The sequence below is a fragment of the Typopeltis vanoorti genome, chromosome 12 (assembly GCF_054136105.1).
Source record: "Typopeltis vanoorti isolate ZY-2024b chromosome 12, IOZ_Tvanoo_1.0, whole genome shotgun sequence".
NCBI lineage: Eukaryota > Metazoa > Arthropoda > Arachnida > Uropygi > Thelyphonidae > Typopeltis > Typopeltis vanoorti.
In genome coordinates, this window is record NC_143560.1 from 139067694 (window position 1) to 139094212 (window position 26519).

The 26519-nt window shown below is 35.6% G+C and overlaps 1 protein-coding gene across 1 annotated transcript in view; it reads right to left on the bottom strand.

The window, feature by feature from the left end:
- Positions 1-5042: 5042 nt before the first annotated feature.
- The window catches only part of Idh (isocitrate dehydrogenase [NADP] cytoplasmic), a 295030-nt gene continuing 273553 nt past the window's right edge, over positions 5043-26519 (bottom strand). The window contains exon 12 of the mRNA XM_090402020.1: positions 5043-5399. Within this exon, the coding sequence (XP_090258146.1) occupies positions 5318-5399 (82 nt within the window). The 3' untranslated portion in view covers positions 5043-5317. The remainder of the gene's footprint in view (positions 5400-26519) is intronic.

The following is a 26519-nucleotide window of genomic DNA, read 5'->3' on the forward strand; positions in this document are numbered from 1 at the left end:
GGTTCTCTCTCAAAAACTCAAGAAATTAATTTTATTTAAATTAAGGGGATATTAAATCCCACATTATTTTAAAACCGAATAAGAAACTCGAAGATTGGAATCAGAGAGTTTCATGCCGAACATAGTAAACTATAAAAGTATCAGCGATAACTAGCGTGAGTTAATGCAAATAGTCCTAGTACGTAGTACAATCTCGGGCAACTCGCAGCAAAGGTGGTAAAGTTCTGATCGCTATTCTTGGTATTTTCCATAATGTAAAAACACATTTCCTAGGAAATGTATGCTGTTATTACATTATGGTGGGAGGTCACTACCCAGACCAGTTTCAGCCTTTATTGAAGCTTCATCAGTGAGTAGTTAGACCAAATTAATACCAAAGGGTATAGCGAAAAGAATTTATATACTCTGCTATACGAGTTGTCAAAAAGGTGCACCCATTAAGTTACTTAAATATAAGAGCCAATAGGCTTCATTTTGGCGATATAAACATTATTTAAATTAAGGGGATATTAAATCCCACATTGTTTTAAAACCGAATAAGAAACTCAAAGATTGGAATCAGAGAGTTTCATGCCAAATATAGTAAACTATAAAAGTATCACCGATACTTTTATATTAACTTCAAGACTTTATGTTTTGCAACATTAAGCCTACACCTCCCATTCATTAGCCCACCTGTTTAGTTTATTCAAATCCTCTTGCAGGGCTGCCATATCTGTACTATTACTAATAACCCTTCCCAGCTTTACATTATCTGCAAACAACTGAATATCCCCCTGCAATCCATTGACAATGTCATTGATATAAAGGTTAAACAATATAGGTCAGAATACTGACCCCGGTGGGACCCCACCTGTAATCTTCTGCCTACTTGATACTGCCCTACCATACACAATTCTCTGATACCTATCAGACAGCCAATCCTGAATCCAGTTGACCAACCGACATCTAAACCCATTTGCTGCAACTTAAATATCAGATTATCATCTGGCACCCTGTCAAAAATGCCTTTGCAAAATCCAAAAAAATGGTAGTATATGCCTTTCCCTTCATCAACTGCTCTTGTCACTTTATTATAAAAGGCAACCATATTACTAAAGCAAGAGCATCCCTTAACAAATCCATGTTGACTAACAGATAACATTACCCTCATCTGCTATTGCTATATATGGTCCCTCACTAATTTCTCCAAGATCTTAACAACTACTGATGAAACAAAAACTGGCCTGTAATTAGACACTTCCAGTCTGCTACCATCTTTATGTAATGGCACTATCTTACCTTCATTCCATTCCTTAGGTACCTATCCTGTAGCCAGGCTTTCATTGAAAATCCAGGTCAACAGAGCTGTCAGTTATTTAGCACATTATTTCAAAACCCATGGTGGAATAACATCCAGTCCCACAGCTTTACTGATATCCAGAGTATACTCAGTATTTGGAACACACTCTCCTCTTGTCCCTCTAAACCTTGAACCTATCCTATCCTTCTATTTAGTATTAAAACTTACTTCTTCAGAACGAAATACTCCAATAAAGTGTTTATTGAACAACTCCACTATGTCCTCTGCATCAGTCACTCTGTTCCCATTTTTATCCCACAATGTCATTCTTCCACAATCATTTCTCCTCCTACTGGCCACATAGCTAAAAAAATTCCATAGGATTCTCTTTGGATCTTAGTACCAGTCTCTTATCATATTCCAGTTTTGCCTTCCTTACCATATTAGTCACTCTCCTGGCCTGAGTCTTATATTCTTCATGCATCTGGTCTTCACTCCTCTCCTTATATCTCTTCCATAACCTCTTTTTCATCTGCAGTTCCTGTTTGATATTGTTTGTCACCCACTTTACACCAAATTGTGTCCTCTTCTTGACTTGTGGAATACAGCTTATTATTGCTGCTAACAAATATTCCTTCACAATTTCCCATGCATTAATGACATCCTGGCCTTCCAATTCTGCTCTCCATGGAACTGCCTCAAGTTGATATCTAAGGCTATAATAATCACCTGCCTTATAATTAAACATATGTTCCCATCTCTTTGATACTCCTGCAAGTCTATTCTTCTTCCCAGTCAAACCACATGGTCATTCTCTCCAACAAGGGGGAGAGATGTCATCTCAGTTATTATCAGTGGTTCTGATGCTAAAACTCTTGAACCTCTTGTTCCCTCTATTACATGTGGCCTAAGACATCGGTCCCTCAAGAATTCCATTCACTTATTACTGCATACATTTTCCTCTTCTGAACTTATACTGCTGTAGTTAAAATCTCCCATAACAATAATTCCTCTTGCACTTGCCAAGCTCAACTGCCTAAACATCTCCAGCTCCCCACCCTCTGTGCTTCTTGGCTTATCCTAATAAATATCCTATCTTGCCCACCTCTACCTCACACCATATGCTTTCAAAACCATTAGTGTCACTGCCTTCCAAAGCCTCCACTCTTAGAGGACATAAGTCATCACTTATCCCAAGCAGTACTCCACCACCACATTTTCCCTTCTAAAATCCTATCAAAAATGCTGTACTCTGCTACTTCTATTCCTGTTATTAAATCATCTTCCATCAACCAGGTCTCAGAGATCCCAATAATGTTTGGCCAGGCTGATGCTATCAGTGCCACCAATTCATCTCTCCTTTATTCTGGATACTCCTGGCATTAGTATAAAGCATAAAAATGTCACTGCTTCTATACCTATCATTATCCCCTCTAGACCCCACTGGACTCAGTGTTACCTGATGTCATCCCCATTCCCACAAGAGGCCATCCTCTGCTACCATCCACCCTGGGAATTCGAGTTTCCCTGCATTAACACACTGACTCGTTCAGAAAACAGCAATCTCTTCAGATGCTTATGCCCTTCCTCATTCAAATGCAAGCAGTCTCCTGCATACAGCTTCTTTTTGTCCTCAAATGCCCTCCAAGCATCCACATATTCCAATCCTCTCTTCTGACACATTCTGGCTATTATGCTATTCATATTGCAAATGGATGTACTCAAAGTAGGCAACAGTTTCACATTAGACAGAACAGCATTGTTAAACAATGACTATGTTACTCACATGACATACTATTTATTTCATCCTGACAAAAGCTTCTAATGCAAACTGTAAGAACTGTGCAAACATGAATACATCAGAAGGTACACAAGTATATTTCATGACTTATGGAAATTATCTTGGCTGTTAAAACAGATCATTATTACATAATAAGTATTTTGAAGAAGCATGGATACCAATAAAACTGGCAATTTATTTTATATTTAGTATAATTTGGTAATACTAGTTTAGATTAAAAAAGATGCAACTGAATTAGTTTATTTTTATATGAATCAGCATCTACATGATGCAAACTTAGTGTTTTGCCTTTTTGGAAATTATGGAGACAACTACCGTGTTTGAATAAAAACTTTAGTTTACTATTACTAAAATTTTTTACAATTCGACGTTTCGACCTTTATGTCAAGGTCATCTTCTGGAGCGTACAAATATACACAGGAAACAAGCTATACTACAATCATCTAGCCACAAGCTATACTACATGATTGTAGTATAGCTTGTTTCCTGTGTATATTTGTACGCTCCAGAAGATGACCTTGACATAAAGGTCGAAACGTCGAATTGTAAAAAATTTTAGTAATAGTAAACTAAAGTTTTTATTCAAACACGGTAGTTGTCTCCATAATTTCCAAAAATGCATTCGGATCACCGTGCAAGCCTAAAAGAAAGGATTAGTGTTTTGCCATTTGTGGAAATTTAACAAAGTGCAGTCATAACTTTTTTTATTTATAACAGATTATATACCGTATTTTCTGGTGTATAAGACGCACTTTTTTATCTTAAAAATTCATCTTAAAAATGGGGTGCATCTAATATAATGAAGGTAAAGATTGTTTTCTCTTTTCAAAGTTATACGCACTCCCTTTTATGTTCCAAGATCTTTGTAGGCATTTAATGGTGCAATCAAATTGATGCGTGACCTTCACGTAACTTCTAGCGCATCATTGGCTAAGAATGGGGAGCCCCTATTCAAGTTTCATAATATCTTATCCGAGTAATCAGTTACCGATGTTTATCAGTATTGAGTTGACGTGTTGAGATATTTTGTGTTCAGTTTGATATTTCCCCGTAATTTTAGTGATGAAAAAAAACAGGTGATATTCATATACTTCAAGTTACAAATTGCAGGTTGTAAAATATGCGGAACACAGGAATAGGGAAGCTGAAAGACATTTTGGACCTACGCCTACAGAAAAAATGATTAGAACTTGGCATGGTCAGAAGGAGATTTTATACAATTTGCGTAAAGAAAAGCGCGCAGAACGTGGAAAAATTGCAAAGTGGCCAGAACTGGAGACCGAAATTTTGAAATGGGTGCAAGAAAATCGGCAAAATGGCATTGCCATTTCAACAAAAATGATTTGTATACATGCAGTCAAAGTAGCCTGTGAGTGTAACATTGAAGATTTTAAAGGTGGTGCGTCATGGTGTTACTGTTTAATGAAACGCAGTGGACTTTGTATGCGTACAAAAACAAAAATCAGTCAAAAAATGCCAAAAGAATATGAAGACAAAATTATTTCTATATTATAAGAAATTAATGATGATAGAGAAGAGTCAGATGACAGTGACATGGGTTTTGCAGGTTTCTGAAAGGTCAGTTTACTATTAAAAATTACCTATTATTTTATCCATTTTTCTTTTAAAATCATAGTTTAAAGTTTAGGTTTTTTCCAGAAAATTGTATTAAATTTTTTGGTTGTGTCTTATACACCGGAAAATATGGTAATATTAGTTAATCAGCATATCAAAGTTATGGGTTTAATTTTTTTTTTTTTTAATTTTTTTTTTTTTTAAACATTAGTTTCATACAGGACCTATAGTATATCTCTACTGTGTTGGGCTAGGAGATGACAAGAGAAAAAAAAATCTTGTGTTCTTCTTCTTGAACAGCTAGATGAGGAAGGCTATTCCAAAGAATAGGGATATAGTGTACATTTGTTTTTGCTGTTGCATTAAAAAGCAATCATCAAAACATTACTGGAAATTCTTTTATTTCTTTGTTCCGGTAATTGACAACCATAATATACATAGTATTACAGAAAAATCTCAAACATTTCCACATTCATAAAAACTCCCTGTATATGATACGAATTAATATGCTTGGAATGTGATAACGTGCAAAAATTTGCACAATGTGTACTGCAAATATAATTGTTGAAGTATATCAAATATGATTATTCCATAATTTTCATTAATCTGTAAGTAAAAATAATCTCACATAGCCATTATTATAATTTTGCTGTAGAAAGTCAAGAGCATAATTTCTTTCTCAAATTCTCTGCTAGCTTGTCCAAGAATTCAAATGTATTCAAGTAATCTGTTCTTGATACACTGAAAAGAAATAAATTCATCTGAAATTACACATGCTACATATTTTCACTATAATGAAGAGGTATGTTATAAAACACCAACAGGTATGTGCAGATATAGTTTAATACAAAATTATAAATCAAGTGGATATTAAATTCAGCATTATTTCAAAGCCGAATGTAGAAACCATGAAAGTTTCGTATGAATTTGACAGGAAAGCTTATGGGAATATACTCGCCGGCATTTAAAAGTTGCCCTAGCACAGGCCTTATATAAGACATAATTGCTTTGTCCAAGTGTCCATATATGGCAGAAATAATGCTAGATTTAATATCCACTTGATTTATATAATTTTGCATCACCGAACTGAAGCCTTTTGGCTCTTTATTTTAGTAACTAGTTTAAGACAATTACTTTTTATGAGCTGGAAAGGATTTGTCATTTTAGGTTTTAAACTTAAAGGTGATATGGCCTAGCTCAAGAGTGTGTTATGTTACCAACCTCTTGATGTTGTGATTGCTTTGGTGTTTACTTAAAGACCAGATAAAACTTTAAATTTTGAAAAAAAAAAAACAAAAAAAAACAGTAAATGATATGTTTAAATTATACTAAAACAGGTATTGTCATACATAAATAAACATGCACATACACACAAGCACTAATCACAAATGAACTGGACTGAATTTTTATTTATGTTCAGATAGAAGTTTATTGTCTTGGTAGCCTATAATAAATTTAGTTTAATTTTTTACCCAAGTGTAAGCAAACAAAGTTTGCACCTGAAGTATCCTCAGGACTGAGGCAACTCTAGTAAAGGTGGACCAAGCTCTCATCACTCCTTGTCTCAGTATCTCCCATAATGCAAAGCACATCTCCTTGCAGACATGTATAATGTTATGCATTATACATAGCAGTCCTGGTAGTCATTCTGAGTTGTAATATTCCATTCCATGTCAGTGAATATTGTAAAATGTAAATATTTGAAAAATAATTGAATTTAAAATATTAGCATTCTTTTATGGAAATCCCATATATCGTTTTCTCAGACATACTTAGAAAGATTTTCTGTTCTGGAAGTATCAATGTTGTAAATAGAGAGAGAGAATGCTAGTCGGTACGAAATCTATCACACCACTCCTTAAACTTATCCACTGTTTGCACTACCTCCTGCCCCACCCACCCCCCTGCCTTCTATCCACTAAACTCTGCAGTCTGCATGCCCTCAGTCTATACTCATATCAATGTTGTACAGTCCTGATATTATTTTTGTTATCTGTCTCTGCATCTTCTCCAAGGTTACTTCATTCCCAGTCCCAGTGACCAGATATGAGCACAGAAATCCAGATGTGGTCTGATCGTAGCTTTATTCGATGGGACCACCAGCTTTTTATCTCTCATGATCAATGTCCTCCTGAATATTGCAGTAATTCTCTGATATATCTTCACACTCATTGCAATATACCCTCTGAACTTCAAATTTCTGTCTACAGTCACCTCAATATTCACCCTATCTATGGATCCAGAATTTCAAATCATACAATTAGTTGCATTAAACTAATATCCCTATTCATTTGCCACTTTCCAGCTTATTCAAATCCTCTTGAAGAACCAAAACATTAGCATTATTAGTAACAACTCTCCAAAACTTCACATATTCTGCAAACAATTGAATATCTTCCTGTAATAATATCATTGACATAAAGAACAGTAATGGTCCATACCGAACCTTGTGGAACCACACTTGTAACCTTCCTGTTCCCTGATATTGCTCCCCCATATATATACAACTTGATATCTGTCAGAAAACCAGTTAATAATCCAATAACTTGATATCCAAACTCATATGTTGCAACTTAAAAACCAATTTGTCATATGGCACCTTGTAAAATGCTTTTGCAAAATAAAAAAAAAAAACGACAGTGTATGCTTTAGCCTCATCCACTGCTCTTGTTAATCTATTGAAAGAGGTGACCAGATTACTAAAACAAGAGTTCCCCTTCACATCAGGATAATTAGACATCTTTCACTGCCACCTTAACCCCTTCTGGTAGGGCAAAAGAAAATGCTCTCTCCCCCACTAGAATTTCTTGCTTTCATATTGGACATGCAACATATTGTGACAGGTTCCTCATTTGTAACCAAATCTGTGTGTGTATGGGGGGGGGGGGGAAGAGGATATATTAGAAATTATAATTAAGGAGAATGCTATATTTGTTTTGCATATCTGAATTACTAAAATGTATGCATTATCATTAATTAGCAATGTCTCACAGTGGGGAATATAAGGGAGAGAAAGAACAGCTGTGATTAAAAATACTTTGCCTTACTGGCAAATAAATTATTAATCATTTACATTAGTGATGTATGTATGTCCTGTAAGTTTCTGGGTGGAGCAAATACCCCAAGAATGTCCACATCAATAACAGTAACAATGGAGCTAAGAGCAGGAATGTACAGGGTGTAACATAACAATTGTAGGTTAGCAGCTTATCGGGATAAGGATAAGATTTTTCAAATTATTATTTACACATAATTTATACTTGAAATTCACAGACTGTAGAAATGCAACTGAGTTAAAATTAAACTAGAACAATTTAAAATTTCAGTGCCAGAAGAAATATGGAGGAGAAACATGCAACTACATTACATCATTCAAGAAAAACTGAAAGAGTTTGAAAACAAGAACCAAACCTTGGAGATACAGTGGCAAACTCTAAAAAGGATAGAAAAATCAGAACTCCATGATGTACTCAGAAAGCTAAAGAGGCAATCAGGAAAAAGAAGAAAGCATATCAAAATTTCCTGGCAAGTAAGCCAGCTTGTGCTCTTAGGGAATACAGAGAAAAATACATGCAAGAAAGCAAAGCATCATGTAAAATTAGCTAAACAAAAGTCATGAGAAGACTTGTAAGAACATATTCTTATAAGTCAGAACATATAAAATAAATATCAGGAATGTGGCAAATATTCTGGAGGCTATTGAAAAAGCTCAGAAATGGGAAAAGAGTATTCTAAAAGAAATTAGAGAAGGGGACATGAAAACTGAAGATAAAGATATTCTTCATGTACGGAGTAATTACTTTGAAAGATTACTAAATGAAAACAAGCAGTGACAGCATGGTGGTAAAAAACACTCAACAGGAATGCCATGTGGAATATCTAAATATATCTGTACTTGAAGTAGAAAAAGCTATCACAGACCTGAAATGTGGAAAGGCAGCTGGAGTAGATGATATTTGACCAAAACTTCTAAAATATGGAAGTACAAAAGTTTTACAGCACTACACTGCATAATTCAAAAGGCCTGGTCAGAAGGTTGAATTCCAGATGATTGGAGTAGAGCACTCATATTACCAATCTCTAAAAAAGGGAAATAAAACTGAATGCAAGAATTATAGAGCAATTTCCCTACCAAGTGTTTCTGGTAATATCATTATTATTATTGTGACAACTCCTAGGAGTCAAAGGACTTATCATGGGTGGGTGCTCTTCTCTGCTACATATCTCTTGCTGTCTCCCCTACTACTTAATTCTCTAACTATACACAACAGCAACATTACTACTATCAACTCCATCTACCATCCCATCACCACTACTAACAACAGTATTTTTTGTCTGTAAACTGCATGTGTTCTCATGGCTTATTTGCATGTATATGAGATGAAAAATCCTGCTACCTCTGTATGAGATTGGCTAGGGTCCTCTCATCACAACGAGAATCAAACTCAGGTCTTTTCCAATCAAAGGGCACGATGTTCCATTGTTCTTCCAATTGTGCAATGGAGGCTCTTAGTGGTGATTTATGCAAGTATACTTGAGAAACAGTAATAAAAATTGTGGAAGGGAAGCTTTGAAGAACAAGCTGGATTCAGGCCAAATAGAGGTTGTCAGGATCAAATTTTTATTTTAAGACAAATAATGGAGAAGTCATGAGAATACAAATAGGATCTGTATTTAAGTATTGTAGATCTACAAAAGACATATGACCAGGTGTCAACACAAAAGCTTTTTAAAATAGTACAGTTATATGGTGTAAATAAGACATTAAGTCAAGCAATACTGTTCTATATTTGAGTTGTAAGTCGGCAATTAGAATTTTAGGAGGTACAAGGAGATGGTTTGATGTTCATTTCAGACAAATTATGAACTCTACAACCATGTTATAAATACAGGAAAACCTCGCTTAATTCGATTAATCAATTAATGTGCTTTAAGCAAATAAGAATCGTAATTCATCCATCAGTTAAAGTATAAGCTATATTAGATGATAAAATCATAAAAATGAATAAAAATCAATTGGTTAAATTTTTATTTTATGTCTAAACATTTGATTGAGCTATTTTTGTATGAAAAAAAAAAAAAGAAAAGAAAAGAAATTAAGTAAAAATGTTTGAATTGTGTCAACTTTTTCATCTTGTCATGCAATTTGCAATAGCTGGCAATCACTTTATACAGATTTCAGCAGACTCCAAAACTTTGTCCATATCAGGCATCAAACAAAATTTCCTTAGCATACTCAATGTGATTGAAAACTAGCTCAAGTTCTTTTGCAGTTAGCTTCTTAGTTGTAACATTCTCTTCTTGTTCTCACTCCTTATCTTCTTCTTCTTCATATGCACACTATTCTTCTAGTTGAAATAGATCATTCTTGCTTAAATGTTCTGAATGGGTATCGAGCAAATTTCTCACATCTTCATTATCCAGTTCATTACCAAGTTCTTTTCCAATTGTGCTGATTTCTTTAATAATGTTAAATCTTGGATTTTGCGCACAATAAACTAAAATAGGCTTGAATTTAAAGTCGCCTTCTGCATTGCCTCCTAATAAAAAGTGTAAGATGATCTTTAGATACTTTGTATCCTGGTTGAGATGCTTCAGTTTTGGCCAGTGGTTAAATTCAGCCGGGGCCTGGTCCCGGAACTTTTTTATGCACTGGGCCCGAACCCAGAACATTTTTCTGTTTTGTGACTTTTCTCCCTTTACAGTAATTATGCTTATATTACTGTGTTATTATTCAACAATTGTTTATACTTTTGAATGTGTATATAAAGTCAATATCAACAGTCACCTGATTACAAATGCATAATGAAAGGGATAGGGAGGTTTGGAGCTATCTGTAATGTCAATCTTGCAGTGATCGACAAGCAAACATTATTGCAGCATAGTGTAGTGGAATTTTGACAGACTCATAGCATTATTTTGTCTTTTCTAGTTGGCAACACTGTCAACAACGGTTAGTAACCAACAGTTAAACAGCAGATTAGCAGTTTAACTGTTGGTTACTAACCGTTGTTGACAGTGTCATGATTGTGAGAAGCACAAAGAAAATAGTGTAATATTTTTGTGTTTATGTAGGCCTACTATTTCACCTATGGATAAGTACATTGGTACCTTCTTTAAAATAGCTCGGATGATAGTGATAATACAAAACGAGTTTGTAATGACAGTTTATGTGTAGTTTCTGAAGAGAAATAAGTCTGCAATGAATCCACAGAAACACAGGATTCCCATCATTTGCAATGCAATAATATGAATACATTGAATGAAAGGAAAGATTTGCCGACTTGTTGGGCACTCGACCAGTGCATAGCATTCAAAGGTAAATACAATTGGTTATTTTGTAAGGACAGAGGTTTGGGGTGTATGACATGTGCAGAAGTACTGACCCTATGCACAAGTTCTTCATATCAGAGTATTCACTTAGCATCAGAATGGATAAATGGATTAATATGTATTAAAGGGGAAGAGTTTAAACAATGCCAACAAAAGCAACTCAGAAAGAAAATTTACGAACATAGAGATACCAAATCTCACAAAAGTGCCAGAAGCAATTATTATTGTTATTATTATTATTATTATTATTATTGAGGCCTCCATGGAGTCAAAGACTCATCGTGGGAGGTCCTTTCTAAGAAAGGCAAATCTATCAAGCCTCATTGAGGGAGGTCCCTCTTAGGAAACACAAAGTCTATCATACCACTCCTTAAACGCATTGACCATTCTCGATCTCACCACTCCATCAGGCAATGCATTCCATGATTCAACCACCCTCCATGCAAAGAAACCACTCCTCACCCTCTTTCTCACAGTTTCCTTTCATAACTTCCAGGCATGGCCCCTTGTCATGACTCCTTCCCACTATTCAACCAAGCGAAAGAACTCCCCGGTGTCAACCTTGTAACCACTTCTCAACAGTTTAAAAGTCTCAATCATATCACCTCTCCTACTTCTATCCACCAAACTCTGCAGTCCATATTCCCTCACCTGATCCTCATAACTAACATTGTACAGTCCTGACACCATCTTTGTTATCCGCCTCTTTGTACCCTTTCCACGGTAAATTTATCCCCTTCAAATCCTGGGGACCAGATCTGAGAACAATAGTCTAAGTATGGTCTGATCAGAGTCTTATGCAATGGAATGATAACCATTTTATCTCTGCAGGTCAGTGTCCTTCTCATTATTGCAGCAATCCTCTGTGTTACCTTCACTACCTTTGCAATATGTCCCCTAAATTTCAGTTCTCTATTAATCATCAACCTCAGATCTCTTATCTCCCCTACTTCCTCCAGTTTAACTCCTCCCATAGAGGGGATGTCAGTTTAATGTCCCAAACCTCAAGACCTTACATTTTGCTGCATTAAACTGACATCCCCATTCATTTGCCCATCTGTCTAGCTTATTCAAATCCTCTTGTAGGGCTACCACATCTGCACTATTACTAATAACTCTTCCCAGCTTCGCATCATCTGCAAACAACTGAATATCCCCTACAATTCACGGAGTCATTGATATAAAGGTTAAACAATATAGGTCCCAGCACTGAGTCCTGTGGAACACCACTTGTAACCTTCTGCCTCTTTGATACAGCTCCATCATACACAACTCTCTGATACCTATCGGACAGCCAATCCTGACATCCAGACCCATGTGCTGCAACTTGAATATCAGCTTATTATGTGGAACCCTGTCAAATGCCTTTGCTAAGTCTAGGAAAATGGCAGTATATGCCTTTCCCTCATCTAATGCTCTTGTAACTTTATCATAAAAGGCTAGCATATTGCTAAAACAAGAGCACCCTTTAACAAATCCATGTTGACTCTCACAGATAACATTACCCTTATCTGCCCAATGCTGTATACGGTCCCTCACTACTTTCTCCAAGATCTTACTAACTACTGATGACACACAAACTGGCCTATAATTAGACACTTCTAGTCTGCTACCACCCTTATGCAATGGCACTATCTTACCGTCCTTCCATTCCATGGGTACCTTTCCCGCAGCCAGACCTTCATTGAAGAGAGGTCAAAGGCACTGTCAGTTCCTTAGCACATTCTCTCAAAACTCGTGGTGAAATACCATCCAGTCCCATCGCTTTACTAACATCCAGCGTACTCAGTATGTGGAACACACTTGCCTCCTGCACCTCTAAACCTTGAACCTGCCCTATCCCTCTAGTATTAAAATTGATTCCTCCAGGATGAAATATTTCAATGAAGTGTTCATTGAACAATTCCACTATGTCCTCTGCATCAGTCACTCTGTTCCCATTTTTATCCCACGATGTCGTTCTTCCACAGTCATTTCTTCTCCTACTGGCCACATAGCTAAAAAAATTCCCTAGGATTTTCCTTGGATCTACGAGCCAATCTTTTCTCATATTCCAGTTTTGCCTTCCTTACCATACTAGTCACTCTCCTGGCCTGTCTCTTATATTTTTCATTAGAAATAAAAGTGAGAATTCATTGTGACACATTGTAGAAGAACAGAAGTCTTTAGCTCATGAAATCATGTGCCGTGTGTTTTACACTGCATATCATATTGCAAAGCATAATCGTCTTTTTGTAGATCATCCAAAATTAATTGATCTTCAGATTCTTAATGGACTAGATGTGGGGTGTGCATTACATAGTAATGTGACATGCACTGAGATAGTGAATCATATTGCAAAACTAATGAAACACAAAATTGTTGACAGCATTATAAACCATAGAACAAAAATTTCTATTATTCTGGATGAAAGTACATCCATATCTAACCAGACTGTTCTGATAGTGTATATACAGGGTGCAATAAATGCTGGTGATGTTATAAAACTATTCTTTGATTTAATTCAATTAGAAAGCACCAAAACAATGGACATTAAGAACTCACTTATGAAGTGTCTTGAAAATCAAGGTCTGAAAAATGAAATCCTGCAGGAAATTCTAATTGGATTATGTACGGATGGGGCCTCAGTTATGCTAGGGAAACGAGCAGGTTTGGCAACATTGATGAATGAAAGATTTTACAACATTTTTAATATAGCACTGTATATCATTGCTTAGAACTTACTGTGCATGATTCAATGAAAGATGTTATGACAACAAATCGTTTTGTAGTGTTTCTTGATAAGGTATATTCGGCTTTTAGTATGTCTCCAAAGAACTAACATGAAGGAAGGAAATGTGCAAAACAGTTATTCTGCAGTCTCACGAAAGTGAGAAAGATGTTGTCAACTCATTGGGTTGCATCAAGTTTTCGGGCTGAAAACTTGATGCAAAGATCAATAGCTATTTGGAATAACTACTGATCATTGCACAGTTTCTTTACACATGCAGCTCATGATGGAAATCAAGAAAGTAAAGAAAGAGCAACATTTCAAGGGCTAGCCAGTAAACTTAAAGAAATGTACTTCATAAACAATTTAGGAATAATGATGGATGTGTTATCTGAGCTTTCTAGCCTCATTCTTATAGGGATTTTAAGCACAGTGGAGGTAAGCATGTGTCAGATGGCATGAAGAAACTTCGGAAGTGTGTTGAAACAATACCAGTGAGCAATGCAGTGCAAGCAGGGGTTCAGCATTATGAACAATATTGTGACACCAACAAGAAATGTGCTCATGGTTAAAAATGTCTCATCTTTGCTGACAGTAAGTAGTTGTGGTCCACCAATTTCCCAGTGGGATCCTCTTCCATATTTTAAACACTGGATGACCCAATGAAGAAACATTGCTTATTGTAAAAAGAGACTTTATGCAGACAGACAAATCGAAGGAAGCCTTGTGAAAAGTATTGTAGACCTCCTGAAAACTGATAACTAAGAGTAAGCCCCGATATTTTTGTGCGCTTTCCTGTACATTTTACTAGTTATATTTCAAATTTAATTTACTGATATGAGTAAGCACATATGTTTATCTATCTTAAATTGAATTATCTTTTAATATGTTAGAAGTATTATATTAATTTGAAAATTTGTATTTGTATCTGCATTTAATGTTTCTGGTGGTGGTAGAGAAGGCCTGATGGCTTTTAACTCCACCAGAATGAATAAATAAATAAAATTTTTAAAAATGTTGCAACAATTTAGCAATAGTCTGACATTTATGATCCTTATTTTAAGGGCCCCAGAGCTTATTTATAATTTAACCACTGGTTTTAGCTAGAAAAGTTTTTGCTGGCATATGCTTCCAAAAGAGACCAATTTCGTCAACTTTTAATACACACACATATATATATATATATACCACACACTGGCCAATATATACACAAACTCCTACCACCACCTAACACAAAAACTAGGTGTCATTAATACACTAAAAAACAGGGCTTTGAAGATTTGCTCCAATGAACAAGCATTATTAAAGATGAATTAAAAGTTATCAGCAATACCCTTCTAAAAATTGGTTACAGCCAAAATACTATCAACAAAATTCTGTACAAGATCTCACTTAAAAACAAAAATAAACTAGACTACAATAAAACTGTAACCATTCCATACATTAAAGGGATATCAGATAAAATAAACAAAATACTACAGAAATACAACCTTAAAGCCACCTTTAAACCTCCTGCAAAATTAAAGAACTTACTGAACTCATCCAAGGATCCTGTCCACCCTGGAGTATAGCATATTCATTGTACCTGTAATTTGCCCTATGTAGGGGAAGCAGGATGCACAATTCCTATCCGAAGAAAGGAACATAAACAACACATTAAATATAATAACTATGGTCAAGCTGGAATTTCTGATCATGCCCTGAATGCTTTACATAGAATTAACTGGAAAAGCATCTGCTGTTTACATCTCACCAAAGCATGGTATGAACATAAATTTAAGGAGGCCTGTGAGATGCTTATCAACCACCCTAATCTTAACAATAATGAGGGTCTAAAAATCCCAAGAATATGGAAGGCACATATTCTACCCACTTAACCTTTCTCCCTAAGAGTTAATTATAAATAGGACCATAGATAATCCAGGATCTTATATCTAATATAACAATTGTCATGTTAAATTAGGACATCATTTTTACCGTAATAAAATTAATCTATATGAAAGAATGTTTTTCTGATGTTGTCTTAAACAGAATATAGCATTGATGTAGTTATTTTAATTTTATTTTATTTTTGCTAGAGGTCAGGTCAGCAGAATAACTGTTGATCAAATCATTGTCTCCTTAGCATACTATGTGAAATGTTATTTAGCTTGTCTCTGTATATACATGTGTATACTCCAGATGATGACCTTAATATGAAGGTCTAAACGTTGGGAAATTAAAAATTATTATTTATAACACAGTTGTAGAGTCCATAATTTGTCTAAAATGAATAATAATTACCATGTAACACTAAAGGAAAGGATGGTTTGATATTAAATCAGGTGTGAGACATGGGTGTACATTATCTCTTGTTATTCGTCACCTATGTCAATCACATTATAAAGGATAGTGGTATTAAACCTGATATCAAAATTAGATATGCATATCTCAGCTCGTTACTTTCTATAGATGATGTTATACTTCTAAATAAATGCCATACTACATCTTGACATTGTCTTTGTTTTTTTATTGCTGATTTTCATACAAAATTTATCACAGCATTTATTCAATCTAGTTAGGGATAGATCTTAGCAAAGTAAACACTCATTATTTAACAATCACATGAGCTTTTGACAGAAGGGTACCATCTGCATTCCGTAAAGTCATGCTTCCACATTCATTCTTTCTGTTACATGCAGCAAGTAAGTAAATCCTAATAATAAAATTCCTTAGGATTGCCTTCAACCTGCACAGCCAGTTTCTTTTCTTATTCCAATTTAGCTTTCTGCAGAATACTCATAACTTTTCTAGCCTCTGCTTTAGTGCCACATTTAAACATCTTTTGAAAGTTCTTGTGCATTGCTGACATCCTTTTTTCATTCAGTAACTAATATCACGAGAAAAAAAAAAAATTCTCTGAGTTGATCATAATTCTGGAGTTTTTTTAGATCACAGGCACCAGCAGGTGGGAAAAACACACATTTTAACTGAGATCCCTTTGGAGGCTATAATTAATAACACTTTTTGAGTTCAAGTTCTTCCACATGCTGCTTGAGAAAGTTGTCATGCAACAGCTCAATAAATTCTCTCATCTCATCTCCCTTTTCCCTCTTTTACCTTGAGGTGTCGAGGGTTAATTAATCATTGATTGATTAACCCTCGACACCATTCACAGGATAAGGTGGTCAGCCCTATGCCCCAGCGTATCCTATGTCTGTAATGTTTAGTTCTCAAGGCTGGTTTGCCTGCTTTGTGGGATGAAAAACCCCAGGATAAACGAGGGGGAAAACCCTACTGTCCATGCCCAAGACCAGCTAACTTGGCTATGGCGGAGGAAGATCCTTCAGCTCCTCACGTCACCAAGGAATTGAACCTAGGACACTCCTTCCCCAGGCATATGGTTGCGAAGCGCACAGCCACCAGGCTAACTGTGCAGACAAATTCTCCTTCATTCTTATTATGAGCATTCTCTACTGCCCAATCAATGTTTGGATAATTTAAGTCATCCATATTGATTATTGACTTTGTACTTATCAGAGTAATTTGGCACTGCATTTATTGACTTCAGCAACTGAACACCAGGTATAAAGTAACATCCCCACCAAAAATTTCATCCTGTTGACATCCACTTCATACCAGATATCTTCAAATGCACTCTGCTACATGGGACATTGTTTAGTGCTTTCATCCGTTGCTATCTCAACTGAACTCGAATCATTGGATATTAGCAATACTGTCCCTGATCTCTGTTCTGTTATTCCTAAAAAAACTATACGTTTTACACTTGATCCCAGTTACATCTAGCTTTGATAGCCAGGTGGCATTAAGTTTGTTGGCAGAAAAGTGTAAGATCTTGAAATTTGCTAGGCAAAATAGAGTGTACAATTTAATGGAAAAATATTGAAGGAGGTGGAGATGAGAAATCTGAGTGAAGGTGGATAGAGACTTGAAGTTTAGGGATCACATTGCTAAAATTGTAAGAGCATTCCAATGGATTATGGCAATAATGAGAAGGACATGACATGCAGAAGCAAAGAGGTTAAGATTCCCTTGAATAAGGCTTTGATCAGCCACATATGGACTACTGTGTGCAGATTTGATCACTTGGTTTTCAGATGGATGAGAATGTATTAGAGAGGGTCCAGAGAAGTATCAGTATCAGGTTAATAGAAGAAGGGGAGAAGATGTGCTATTCAGACGTATAAGTTGGTGATGGGTTGTTACCAGATCAATGTGAAATAGATTTTTTATGGAGTTGAGGATGACAAGGGTAGAATCAGAGTCCATCCCTGGAAGCTATATAAGGAAGGTGTGAGCAGGGAAGAAAGAAGTAGGTTCTTTTTATGAAGAGTGTTTGGTGAGTGGAATGCATTGCTTGAGTGTGTGGTGACTGCAGAAACTATGAGTGGATTTAAGGCACAATTCAATTATCTTTTTACATGAGAGTATGGACTTCTCACAATGACTCCTTTGACTCCATGGAGGTCAGATGTTAATAATAATTATTCAGCAAAGTTTAACTTCTTTGTTCCTGGTGCTGCTAGCATTTGTGTACAGACATAAGTTATCAACTGACTTTTTTTTCTTATACTTAAATCTGTAATTTGCTTGGTACAGTAGGGCAACTTTGTCGTTTTCCTCCCTAGATACACTCAAAAAGTCAGAACCCAAAGCACACTTTTTCAGATACATAACTATGCTCAGTGACATTCATATCACTACTGTGTTAGCATACCTTAGCTGAATTTGCACACATATTCTTACCATTTCTCCCATGATGATCTAGTTTCCTCTTATACGAGCATTTTCTACTGTAGAACTCACTCGACACATCCAAAATCTCCCATCCATTTCTTCTACACAGCCTTTTCAATGAATCATTTGCTATCAATACATCTTAACTTGATACTGTCATATCTCAGTAATAAACTAACAGTTTTCACTCATTTTTTCTTTCTTGCTTCTTCCAACAGTCCTTTCATTTCCTCTCTCATATTATATTTGTCATTACTTCCACAACAAACACTACCATCTACTTCCACTGCATTCTGTAAAGTCAAGCTTCTACATTCACATATATCTACAAGGTATATGTGACATCACACACACACACACACACACACACACACACAATGCTACCACTATATTGGATGAAGAGACAGTAGCAATGAAAATGATGTTCAAAAACTATTGCATAACCTGGATAAAAAAAAAAGGAACGTTCAACTGAATTGAGTAGGCACTTGCATGTTTATATAACTCGAGACTCAGCTCAGGAAAGACACTACAGGAATGGAAATAATGTATGATGGTTCCATTGCACAAGAGTAGTGCAAAAAACCGATGTGTCTAACTAGTGGGCTATCAGTATTCTGGAGTGATGGTGAAGAATTTAGAGAAGTTGATGATAGCTTGTATACAGAAATGGAATTGAGATAAAAAGCTATACTTTTCAAGAAACAGCAAGCAAGGGTTAACTAAAGAGTGGTCACGTTTTAGCAATTTGCTTGTATAATATAACAATTTTACAGATTATTTGAATGAAGGGAATGAATACACTGCAATAATGTTAGACTTATAAAGGCATCTGATAGAATACTATGGTTAAGAAGGGGTGGGAAATAGATTTTTCTCTTAAAGAGCATGAAGTGGCAGAGTTTGCCTGTTGAAGTGGTGAGTGCATATAGTTCTTGAATAGCTAGAGGTCTCAGATATTAATAACTGAGAAGGATAAAAGATAAGTGTGATAGGAAAGGTAGTATGTTGCCCAAGTATGACAGTGATGAGATGAGGTGGAGAGCAAGGATTATGAATGATATATTAGTGGAAATGTGTGAAGAGAAAGGAATGAAGTTTATCTATGGAATGAGCTTGAAGGACGATGTTCTGGTACAGGTCATTTGGAGAGACTGCTGCTAGAATGAATAGTAATGAGTGCAGAGAATGAAGAATGAGCAATGTGAAAGAGCAGGAGAGCAAGGAAGGAGAGATTGAGAAGGAGAGAGAGAATGAGAAGTGGGTTGCACGAGCATAGAGAATGAAAGAATAAGTGTACAAGATAAACTGGGAGACTCAGGTGACCCACTTTTCCATAGAGAATGAAAGAATAAGTGTACAAGACAAACAAGGAAATGGGGAGATTCAGGGTGGAAAGAAGAACACAATGTGAAAAAGGTTCATGCATCAAGAGGATGTGAATGCATGTGTAGACAAAAAAGGGAAGGGGATGAAGTGGGATGTAGGAAAAACAGTTGGATTTGAAGAAGGTTCTGGGATGATTAAGGAGGAAAGTATAAAGTATGGAGAAGTAACATCTAATAAGTGGCATCAGAGAAACTTGTTGTAGATCCAAGAATGAGATGTTAGGTTTGTATATGAATGCCAGAAGTATCAGACACAAGGGAAATGAAATGGTTGCAATGATTGAGTTCATTCACCCAAAAATTATTGGAATAAGTGAGACATGGTTACATGAGGACGATATCCTGACAGGAATAGAAATGGAAGGGTATGATGTATTTCATGAAGACAGAAAGAGTAAAAAGGGAAATGGAGTGCTATTGATGATAGAAAAGGAGTTATGTCTATACAAGGTAGATAGGCAAGAGGAAAATAGTGGCAGTGATTTTGAGGCAGTATGGCATGAAATAGAGATGAATAGAATGATACTTACTCAGATGTTGCTATAGACTTGGGAATGTGTAGGGTATTGACCATGAAATGTATAAGCAAATTAGCGAAGCAAACAGGAAAACAGTGATCATTATAGGTGATTTTAATTAAGGCAATATAGATTGGGATGACAAGAGCAAATGGAAGTAAAGGAAATGAATTTTTTGAGGGAAAAACTACCTCAGACAGTATGTAACAGAGAGCATGTGAGGATGTGTCAATCTCCCTCCAGTTAGTGAGAGTGACCATGATATAATTACTTTAGTTGCCAGCCATGTGTGGACTTTGTGAAGAAAGGGTATATGTGGAACTACAAGATTGGTGATTATGTGATGACAGAATTTCTAATTTACAGTCAATAATTTTTGTATGTACTTTAAAAATTAATTACATAATAAATCTTACTTGCCTCTTATTTTATTTAGTAATTTCTCCAATGTCTTTACTCCAATATTACTCTAACCCATTGCAATTCAATATGCTCTGATAGTTACTTTTAGCCTGCACACCATGTGGGAAAATTGATGCTGATGTCAGCAAGTTGCAGAGGCATATTTGTTCAGAGTATCCTACTGTCCTACAGTACATTCAGTTGAACTCAGCAAATAGCGATGGATTTTTGTAGCTATGCAGATTTAAGTGAATTAATTTACTGCTTGCAAGTTTACAGGTTTATGACTTGACAAGAAAAGGGCAACATTAATATGATAAATATCACATTAGTGGTTTTTGTGTGTTAAACTGTAGATTGTTGGGTTTTGTTATTGTCGGAGGTGGAGGAAATAAGAGATCTGGGGGTGATAGTGGATAAGAATCTGAAATTAAGGGACACACAGACAAAATTTTGAAGACAACACAAAGGCTTCTGGGAATGATGCAGAGGACACTGACATGCAGAAGTAAGGAGATTCTTGTTCCATTGTATAAGGCTTTGATTAGGCCACACATGGACTATTGTGCCCAGATTTGTTCACCTGGTTTTCAGAAGGACAAAGAGATGCTGGAAAGGGTCCAGAGATAACTGACTAAAGTAGTTTCTAACCTCTGGAATGTCAAGTATGAGGAATGATTGAGAAGATGCAACTTGCAGAGTCTGGTGGACAGGTGGAAGAGGGGAAATATGATAGAGGCCTACAAGTTAGTAAGGGGTTGTTATAGGATCAGTGCTGGAGAGGGTTTACAGAAAATAGTGGGAGATCAGGGGAGAACCAGAGGTCATCCCTGGAAACTGTATAAAGAGGATGTGAATAGAAGAGTGAGAAGCAGGTTTCTTTCATGCAGAAAATTTGAGTGTTTTTAAAGCATGGTATGATGAACTGTGTGTGTGTGTGTGTGTATGATAAAAGGATCTCCCAGATGAGTCTTTGACTCTATGGGGTCTCGGGTAATAATCATTTCATGAAATATGTAAAAAAAGGTATGATCTGGCCTGTTCTCCATTCTGTTGGTAAATTTCCTTTCTTTAGTATTTTGTTGAACAGTTCCCTTAGGTAATTTATTATGCTTTCTCCCCCTTTTTCTAGAAGTTCTTTTTGAATGTTGTCTATGCCTGGTGCTTTATTATTTTTCATTTGTTTAATTACTCTATGTATTTCTTCATTTAGTATGTCTTTTGTGTCAGAAGTTTCTTCTGGGTTGAATTCATCTTGATCTATGTTTTCTTCAGCTGCAAATGTTTCTTTAAAATGATTAATCCAGATTTCTTTTATTGTTTCAAGGCTACTTGTTGTGGTTCCATCTTTTTGCAATATTGAAACTGGATCAGGTGAGTATGTTCTAGTTATCTCTATTTCATAAATGGTCTTGGAGTCATATTTTTTGTATGCTTCTTCACATATTCCTGCTTTTTCTTCTAAATACATGATTTCTGATAATTTTCAGAAATATCAGAAGAAAATAGAATATTAGACAAAAATTGCAGATTATAATCTGCAATTTTTGTCTAATATTCTATTTTCTTCATTATCTTCTTTTGAGAGGTTAGTTTTGGATATTCTTTTTATCTAAACAAATTTGTTTGGATAATTATCCAAACAAAACAAATTAAAATTGAATAAGTAAATAAAAATTATTGAAATAAAATTAATACTTAAAAAAAAATGAACAAATAGCGGTAGAATGTTCCATGAACATTCCGTCGCTATAATAATTTGTATGCAACAGAATGTTCACGTAATAAAAGATGGGTGAAGTGAACAACAATAGGGTTTTATTGCTTCCACTTTCCCTTGCTGTTTTGTCAGATTTGAAATAAACATTTGTTATCCACATTTCAACCAACTGCTTGTTGTTTATTGATTTTTATTATTGAAGGTTTTTCTCCTTTAACTAAGGATCAGTATATCTTCAGAAGTGCTAACTGATAATTGGACAAAGTGTGTCATGAGTTAACCCCAGTATTTATATATTTTTCGGAAACGATTTTTAATAATGGAAAAGTGGCTTAGAACTAGGACTTTGAAAAGAAAAAGCAAATGAAACAGTTGATGCTATCCCTAATTGTGATACACATGTAACGGCAAGTAAATCTGATACTATTAAAGTAGAAGAAACAAGTTCAAAGAAAAAATACAGTAGGAAATATAACAGTTCATATTTGGAATTCAGGTTTACTTAGTGTGGAGATGAAAGTGAGCAAAAACTCCAATGTGTTTTATGTTATGAAGTGTTGTCGAACAAGTGCATGAAACCTGCGAAACTCCAATAACATTTAGAAACTAAACATTGTGATGTGAAAAATAAGCCAATTGAATTTTTTTCAGCGACACTTAGGGACATTAAATCATGAGAAAGATATATAGTTTCGGCCATGGGTTTGATTAATAGGATGCTTCCAGTGCAAGGCACTGGAAGCATCCTATTAATCAAACACCTAGGAAGAAGATGGATTTGGCAATCACCAAATGGAGACACAAAAAATGAAATTGACTACATTTTAACAGACTGTAAAAGACTGTTACAAAATGTTTGTACAATAGGCAAACATGCTTCAACATAGATTCTGACCACAGACTCCTCAGAGCCATTATAAGTATAGACCACAAAAAAGAACAACATATCAGGGCAACATCAAACCATAAAACAAATAGACTAACACAAGTTCAGGAAGTACATAGAAGAGACCGAATGGACTATTCAAAACTGTTACACAAATGATGACTATATCGACTTTATTAATAAATTCAACGAGTGCAGGAAAAAATTAGAAATTCCTGTGAAACAAAAGAAAAGAGAACGACTCTCACCTTAAACTATAGAACTACTGAAAAAGAGAAAAGAACTGAAGAAATCTGAAGAAAAATTTCTAGAATACAAAATTATCTGTAAGTTACTAAGGAAAAGAATTCCAGAAGACTACAAAGCTTTCAGGATACAAAAATTAAGAGAAGCAGTGCAGGCAAAAACCAGCCTGAAAATCATGAGAAAGATATATAGTTTCGGCCATGGGTTTGATTAATAGGATGCTTCCAGTGCCTTGCACTGGAAGCATCCTATTAATCAAACACCTAGGAAGAAACAAATGCCTAGGAAGAAGATGGACTTGGCAATCACCAAATGGAGACACAAAAAATGAAATTGACTACATTTTAACAGACTGTAAAAGACTGTTACAAAATGTTTGTACAATAGGCGAATATGCTTCAACATAGATTCTGACCACAGACTCCTCAGAGCCATTATAAGTATAGACCACAAAAAAGAACAACATATCAGGGCAACATCAAACCATAAAACAAATAGACTAACACAAGTTCAGGAAGTACATAGAAGAGACCGAATGGACTATTCAAAACTGTTACACAAATGATGACTATATCGACTTTATTAATAAATTCAACGAGTGCAGGAAAAAATTAGAAATTCCTGTGAAACAAAAGAAAAGAGAACGACTCTCACCTTAAACTATAGAACTACTGAAAAAGAGAAAAGAACTGAAGAAATCTGAAGAAAAATTTCTAGAATACAAAATTATCTGTAAGTTACTAAGGAAAAGAATTCCAGAAGACTACAAAGCTTTCAGGATACAAAAATTAAGAGAAGCAGTGCAGGCAAAAACCAGCCTGAAAAAAATAGAGAAAGACTTAAATTTTAAACAGTCAATTCCATCTGCTTTACAGGATCAAAATGGAGAAAAACATACTAATAGAAAAATGATAGAAGAAATTGTGCAGAAATTTTATAATGATCTCTATTCAACTAAGTGCCAAGTTTCAGAACCTATCATTCCAAAACCAAGCAATATACCAGATGTACTTCCAGAAGAAATAGAACATGCCCTAAAGAAAATGAGTAAAGATAAAGCCTTAGGACTTGATCATGTTAAGGCTGAAGAAATCAAACAAGGTGGACCAATTATTTTCAAAGCCTTAGCTGCCAGATTCATGTGGTACTTCAAAGAAAGAAAGATTCCAGAGGAATGGAAAACCTCAAAAATCATATATAAGATCATGATCACATATATAAGATCATGAACAGAGTAATACTGAACAGAATCCAAAACACTCTCAAAGACAACTCCAGCAGAGAGCAGGCAGGATTCAGAAGAGGCTTCTCCACAATAGATCATATCCAGGTCATTTCACAACTAATAGAAAAATGCAGAATACCGAATCCCTCTATGTTTCCTCTTTATTGATTTTAAAAAAGCATTTGATACCATAGAACACAATGCAGTCATTAGTGCCTTACTGGAAATAAATGTAGACCCTACTTATATCCACATGATAAAAGAAATTAATAAAAATCAGACCACACAAATAACCCTATTTGATCAACCTATAAATATAGATATAAAGAGAGGGGTCTGCCAAGGCAATGTGATGCCCCTAAATCTATTTACCAGCACTTTAGAATACATTCTGAAATAGACCTAAACGGAGGAATAAGCATAGATGGTGAAAAGTTACAAATTCTTATGTTTGCCAATGATCTAGTACTGATATCCGACAACCCAAAAGACCTAGAGGAAATGGGTGAAAAAGTATACACAAACAGCAGTAAGATAGGCTTAGAAATGAATCTAGAAAAAACAAAATGGATCAAAAACGTCTACACAAGTGACAGTCACCTATGTGATAACATCCCTATAGAACAAGTTGACTCATACAAGTACTTAGGACAAACAATAAAAATGAATAACGATATTCATTTTTATTGTTTGCTAAATTGTTTCCTGAATACGAGTGTACTTCAGTGGTTGTTTTTTGGAAGTTAGTTGCTGTCGCGATATAATATATTTTGGTACCGTCAGAATCGAACGCGTAACGGTGGAAGACAAAACGAAGCTAAGTTACTGTATTTAGTTATATTTCATTTTATTTAATTATATTTAGTACTTAAATGTTCTGATGTTTGTACTTTTTTTCCCTCTTATTTATTAATTGAATAATTATTAAAGATTACGCTACTCGGCAGTAAAGAATGATGGTGGATTCAGCAGCAGTCGCAAGTGGCGTAACGCCAAGTCTTCCGCCATTTAAGAACTCAATTATTAGCAATATCATAAGGGACTTTGTGGCATGCAGTACTTGCGGCATGTATGCGTCTCGGGAATTACATATGTGGCTTGTTAAAGAGAGTGGAGAGCGTATGTGTGCAAAATGCAGGCAGTTGGAGGAAATAAGTACATTAGATATATCGATATCCGACTTTGTTGCTCCAGGAATGGGGAATGAACGTAGGAAGACAAGTAGTATGATAGGAGAGAATGAGAAAATAATAGTTGATAGTGTGGAAGGTGTGAGTGACTGTGGAAGTTTAGGAGATGGTTTTGTTTGGGAGAGTGAATTTAGATTAAGAGTGACTGACCTGCAGAGGGAGATAGATGAGTTGAAAGAGGAGGTGGAATGTCTTGTGAATGAGAGCAGAAGTATGAAAGGTAAGATTAGGATAATGGAAGAGATAAATGCAAGGCGAATCACAGTAGGAGAGAGAGAGAATTTAGGGAGTATGAGTGAGAGGTACGGGAATGCTAGCAGACGAGAGGATGGAAACAGTAGGAGAGACGGAATGAGAGAGAGATATGGAAGTGCTAGAAGAGGAGAGAATGGAAACGGTAGGAGAGATGGAATGAGAGAGAGGTATGGGAATGCTAGAAGACGAGCGGATGGAAACAGTAATAGGAGAGACAGAATGAGAGAGGGATATGGAAGTACTAGAAGTGG